Raw genomic sequence first — 6,375 nt, 5'->3', positions numbered from 1 at the left:
ATATATATATAAAGGAAAAAGGAAAAAAAAAAAAAACAATGATGCCTGTGCATTTGTAAGGGACAGACTGAAAGACCTTTTCATCACGCAGACCAAATTAACTTGACTTTATTGGCTAGGCATAAAACTTGCACTGAACTTAAATTTTATACACTGAAAATTATTTATCTAATGAGGTCAGTACTTATAAACTATTATATTCATTGGTTATCTGGTAAATTGGCAACTAACGTGCTAACACACATTTAAATTCACTAATATATCAAAATAATTTACACTTTAAATAAATCTTAAATCCACTTACATTAGTAGCTAATTGAGATATGGTGATCACTAAAAGATTATCTAGAAGACTAGATCAAATGGATTGAAATTCTTATTTGCCCAGCATCGTTTCCAACAGTTTCATCGTTTGGCTATTATATGTAACATACCTAAAACGTTCGATAAAAAGATAATAATGACATGTATACAAAAACAAAGAGAGATGATAGAGGACACGGCAACTAGTTTTACTAGTTACTAGTAGCTAATTGAGTAGTATAAATTGCAGGCTAAAGAAACCCAAATTTCCCACCCACATTTCTTCTCCCTTCTCTTTTTGCAAGACTTAATAACTCTTCAGCGGCTGCTCCAATCATCACCCCACTTTGGTATATACATATACCTTCCCACCTTCTCTTAATTCACCTATTTCTTTTTGTCTTGATCGGTATATATAGCGTATATTAGAGTTTATATTGTGTATATAGTTGAATTTTTACATCATCAAGTCATTTCTACATGTTGTAGCATATTAACTTATTTTATTTTAAGGTTACAAATTCTACACGTCAAACTTACCTATAGAAATTCTTTGGTTGACATGATATAGTATAAAAATTATTTACATTGAGAAAATGCAGCCTGATTGAAATTATAGGCGATTAGACTTTACAATATATTTCTTTGGAGTATATATAATCAGTTCTATGCAAAAATTTAAATACTTACATAATTATATTGTTGGTGCATATTATAACTTAATTAGATGGCTTTATTGTCTTTTTATCTAGCCAAGTAAATCTTGTTAACAATGCATTGTTAGCATACGTGACTTTTATCATTAATTCACCTTTTACCTTGTTATGATTAATCTCCGAAATTAAGTTAGATGTTGTCTTGAATACACATGAAGAACCTTATAGAGAATAAAAACAAGAGAAAACGGAAGCGATTTTCTTCTAAAGTGTACAGTGCCATGTGCATGTAGTAGCTCTAAATAAACTTGAAAATCAACCAAAATGGACATATTTTAATGCCACTAACTAATTATTTTAACTATTAATGTCTATCTTTACCTTTTGATTTCACCATATACTGTAGAAAGAAAAAAACAGTGCTCTTATGTTTGCTAAATTCTGATTAAAAATGGGGAATTCCAGAGAGAAGACATGGCAAAGGAAAGTTACGAGAAGGCTATTGTTTCACTCCAGAACCTCCTCAGGTGATTTGGACCATCGTATATCTAACATTAACTGAAATATGCTTTAAAAAGGAATCGTAAGATACTTTTGCTTTTTCAATATTNCATGATGCAATTTACAGGGTTATTTTATATTTTTATTTCCTTATTTCTCGTTTCCAACCTTTACTTCACGTGTTTTCAACATTGATTTCTTGATTATTTTTGTTACTTTTCTTTAATTATTTTTTATTTATTTTTTTATTACACTTTAATTTGTTATGTTATTATTCTATTTTTTCTAAAAAATTATACCTCGTAAATCTTAGAAACAATACGTCATCGACAAAGTTTAACTTTGTTATCAAATGAGGTTATATCAAATTTAATTATGTTAAAATAATATATTAATATTTAAATAATATTCTCATTTTCAACCTTTATTTTTTATGATTCTATTTAGTTGCTCATTTTTTTATATTTCTTAATTTTCTTCATTTAGCATAATTGTGCTATTATTCTAGTTTTAAAACTACACCTCCTAATATTGAAATAATGAATCATTAATAAACTTGGCATATAATGAGTGATGTCCTTAAAGTAGAATTTCATTATTGAATGAGGTTATAGACTTATATTTTCTTTTTCTTTTGAATTATTCTTATTTAAATTATGTTGAAACTTATTTTATAGTATTTTATAATTTTATATAAGAGTATTGTGTTAATTTATTTTAAAATTTTGAATTTAAGTTATATTTTTGGTTTTATTTTATTTGTTTTAGTAGTATTGACTTGTTAGTTCTAATTGCATCCCATTCGTTTTTCAAATAGAATTAATAGATTTTTTTCCGTAAAATATTTGAGTAATATTTTGATATTACGCTTATAAATATTAATCTTTTTTTCAAGCATGCAGTCCATGATGTTCTTCAACAATTTATACTTTTAGTTTTATAATTAAATAAAGTAAAATATTATAAATTTAAAAAATATATGTCAATTATTTTTGCAATATTAGTTACAATTATATGTTTAGTAATTAATATAGTTTTAAGAAGCAATATATATCTTAGATGTCAAATTTTTTATCATTTATACAATCATATATTTATTAAATCTTAACTTTAATTTTTGATAATTAACTTTATATTTTAAATTTAATATAATTGTGTAATTATATTGTGCAATCAAACAGTACACTTGTAATTTTACTGTAATTACAGTATGACAAACAAACAGATCGTCATAATTATAATACTATGTAATTACTAGGTAGTAATTGCATATTTCCTGAATCCAATTTAATCGAGCTCCAAAGTTGTATTAAGCCGAATGATAAAAAGTTAGTTAAAGATATCATTTAATTAAATTCAGGAATAAAAGGTCCATACGTAGTGTATGAATAATAATGCGTGCTTACCAGAAAAATTAATTAGGGTTTATAACCCATAAAATATGAAGAATTGAGGGAGTTTGACCCTACGGTTCATAACTAGGAGGCAACGTACATTCAGCAGCTGAGGACCCCTCTATCTACACACCAGGATTTTCTTTAATCTATACTACTATTTAACTAATGGACCACGGATTCGTAGCTCTGATTGGCTAAAAATGAGAAAGCATTACTGCAGAAGTAACGAACAACAGTTTTGTAATTCTAGTTACGCTTCAAATCTAAAAATTATGATATATAACTAACAACAAATACAAGCGGCCAGGATTTCAAGAGTATGAAGAGATAAATTTAGAATTTATATTTAACGGGTTTAATTTTAGTTTCTCATCATAAACCCACTACACTTTTGAAATTATAGGTTCAAAATTATATTTTTTTTGAATTTTTAGTAATATATATATATATATATATATATATATATATACATACATGTATTTACGTAGTTGAATTATATTATAACATATATGTTTATTTAAATTTTGTATTCATTATAGAGTAATAGATGCAGTGTGGTACATAATAGCAGTTGCTTAAGAATCTATTTTTTTAAGCAAAAAAAGAAAAAAAAGAAAAAAGAAATCTACATTTCTTACTTAAGTAGCAATTTAATAAATCAAGAGTATTAATTATGGGTGTTGGATTTGGAAATCATGCAATTGAAGTGAGAAGGAAGAACTGGAACCGGTTGTAGCAGAAAGAATTGGTGAAATCACAGCTGAGTTACAAAAAACAGGCTGCAAATCCTTCGACCCTGTTCAAAGGATCAAGACTGGCTTTCATTATTTCAAAACAGAGATATATGAGTAAACCCTACGTTCCCTTCTTTTTCTTTTCCCTACCATGTTAAAAGTGTGTCATTAATTTTCATACAATGATAATTAAATGAACCAACTAATTTGTTTCATGTATCAGCAAAAATCCAGAACTGTTTGACATACTCAAGAAAGGACAGGAACCCAAGGTATAAGATCTATGTTATATTTTTTTTTACTTACTTTAATTCTCTATAGCTGAAAAATCAAGTATTCAACCATGTAACAGTTTCTGGTGTTTGCTTGCTCCGATTCACGAGTGAGCCCATCTCATGTGCTGAATTTTCAGCTCGGTGAGGCTTTTATGGTTCGAAACATCGCCAACATGGTCCCTCCTTACGACAAGGTCATTTATCAGTTTAGTTTCTATATATTCTGTATTAATTTTGATAGTTTACTTGACTTTTGTATTGGAATTGGATTGCAACAGACTAAATACTCGGGAGTAGGAGCTATAATCGAATACGCTGTTCTCTATCTTAAGGTAGAAAATATTTTAGTAATTGGTCATAGTGCCTGTGGAGGTATTAAGGCTCTCATGGAACTCCCAGAAGATGGTTCTGAATCAACGTATGTATCGTTAAGTAAATTGAATTTAACTAAAGAATTAATTGTGTTATGTTACTAATGAAGAAAGGCTTATATGTGATGATTTAGCGATTTTATTGAGAATTGGGTGAAAATTGGATTGCCTGCCAAGGCGAAGGTTCTAGCTGAACATGGGGATAAAACTTTTGAAGAGCAACTCAAATACTGTGAGATGGTAAAATTTTATTCTCCCACTAATAATTGTCTTTTTGACTTTTGTTTCTAAAAGTCAACTAGTAATTTATTAGATAATAACGCAAATGAATAAACTGCAGGAAGCTGTGAATGTATCACTAACCAATTTGCTGACATACCCATTTGTGAGCGATGCTGTGGTGAATAAGACTTTGACGTTGAAGGGAGGTTACTATGATTTCATTGAAGGAAGATTTGAGCTCTGGGGACTCAACTTTGATCGTTCTGATCCTCATTATATATGAACTCAATACCACTATTTTTGGGCGGGAGAAGATATCTCTTGTTCTTGCTTTTTCTTGTTGTATTCGTTATTTATGAGTGCTAGTTTATATTTCTAAATAATTAAAAGAGAAAGTGGACAGAGATTCTCCCATCTATGGTAGAAAAGAATCTGTTGTGATTTTTATTTGTAATAATAACTCCGCTCTGCAGAGAAATAATGTATAATGATAAACTTTGTTCTACTAGTTCAGAAAGTGTGGTCACAATAATTTTTATTTTGTTTGGGCTTTGTTGGATTAAAGAATGAGGAATTTTCATAAAGTACTATAGTTTAAGCCTAGTAACTATAACTTGTCTAATTACTATTCGTAACTACTGTTCAACACTCATCAAGCAACGAAAGGTTCGTAAATCAACATGCTTTTATAGACAAAATATTTTGAAATAAGACAATGGTTATCCTCCATTTTGTTTTGGCCCAATACTAATTGTTCAAAATATTTATCAAAAATACAACTATGCCGATAAAGCATTTTAGACGACAACAGACTTTCATTTATTCATCCTTGAAGAGAAATCAAATGAGCAACGCCCATAAAATCAAATTGAAATCCTCTATTTATAAATTTTTTCCTCCAATTTCTCAACTTTGCAACCCTTAACAAGATAAATAATCTCTATCATCAAAAGAAATCTTCAAATTAATTCTTTGAGTCCTAACATCATCCAAAGAAGATTTTAAAGTATTAACCACAATCATCTCTTACGAACTCTTCATCATGCCCTTTCTAAAAGTGACATGAAGTGATCTGATCAATTGGACAAAAAAAATCAGAAATTAAGACAGATAATCAGTAAATTTAGACAATGATAGTACTCCCTCCATCCATTTTGTGTTATAATGTTTGATTGAACATGAAGTTTGAGAAATAATGAAGACTTTTGATATTTGTACGCTAAAACTAGTCATATTGTGTAGCTAATCATCTCATTATATGTGATAAAATAAAAAGTTTAAAATTAAATTTATTTTTAAATATAAAATAATATTATTTATTTTGGGAGAGAAAATACAGGAAAGAGCCTCCCATAACATGGGATAGAGGGAGTAATATTTTTCAGTTTTGTTAAATTCCCGCGTGCAATTTCTAATGAAGGTCAAGACCTCGATCCGGCCGTAGATTCATCTGCTTCTCCTGGGGGCGCAGATGCTTCTCTTCCCCCGGATTCTGGGGAAGCAGTAGTTTAGCCTTTTATTTTCGTTCCTTTGTTGTTTTCTTTTCTATTTCTTGTACTGCCATGACCCGAAACTTAGCCTATCGTGATGGCGCCTAACGTGGTATTAGGCAAGCCGACACCTCAAAATATTTCCAACACTTTTAAATGGAAAATGAACTAAAATAGGTTTAAATAACTAAAGCTCTCATAAACAAGATAGAAAGTCAAAACTCAATACGGAAATTCCCAAAACCAGGGTGTCACTGAGTACATGAGCGTCTATACAACACAAGTCTGAAACACCGTCTATGAAAAAAACTGAAACTAAATACATAAAGCTGAAGGATAGGGAAGGAGAGTCAAGGTCTGCAGACACCGGGCAACTACCTCGAAATCTCCGAATGACTAAGATGCTCTGATAATCAACACCCACCG

General features: G+C 29.6%; 1 protein-coding gene across 1 annotated transcript; it reads left to right on the top strand.

Annotated features, from left to right (window-relative positions):
- The first annotated feature begins 576 nt into the window (after nt 1-576).
- On the top strand, nt 577-4,964 carry LOC109244226 (carbonic anhydrase, chloroplastic-like). The gene is made up of 8 exons (XM_019411285.1): nt 577-653; nt 1,425-1,486; nt 3,565-3,705; nt 3,815-3,863; nt 3,944-4,060; nt 4,145-4,284; nt 4,372-4,477; nt 4,578-4,964. Exons 2-8 carry the CDS (start codon nt 1,434-1,436, stop codon nt 4,740-4,742), a joined length of 771 nt encoding a protein of 256 aa, XP_019266830.1. The 5' UTR covers nt 577-653; nt 1,425-1,433; the 3' UTR covers nt 4,743-4,964.
- The last annotated feature ends 1,411 nt before the right edge of the window (nt 4,965-6,375 follow it).

This window comes from Nicotiana attenuata, unplaced genomic scaffold (assembly GCF_001879085.1).
Source record: "Nicotiana attenuata strain UT unplaced genomic scaffold, NIATTr2, whole genome shotgun sequence".
NCBI lineage: Eukaryota > Viridiplantae > Streptophyta > Magnoliopsida > Solanales > Solanaceae > Nicotiana > Nicotiana attenuata.
The sequence above is the reverse complement of the archived record's forward strand: the minus strand, read 5'-3'. Positions and strand labels throughout refer to the sequence as shown.

Coding starts and splice junctions, on each gene's coding strand:
- LOC109244226 (XM_019411285.1), top strand. CDS start 1,434: ATGGCAAAGGAAAGTTACGAGAAGGCTATTGTTTCACTCCAGAACCTC. Junction 3,706..3,814: donor TTCAAAACAGAGATATATGA/GTAAACCCTACG, acceptor TTCATGTATCAG/CAAAAATCCAGAACTGTTTG. Junction 3,864..3,943: donor AGAAAGGACAGGAACCCAAG/GTATAAGATCTA, acceptor ACCATGTAACAG/TTTCTGGTGTTTGCTTGCTC.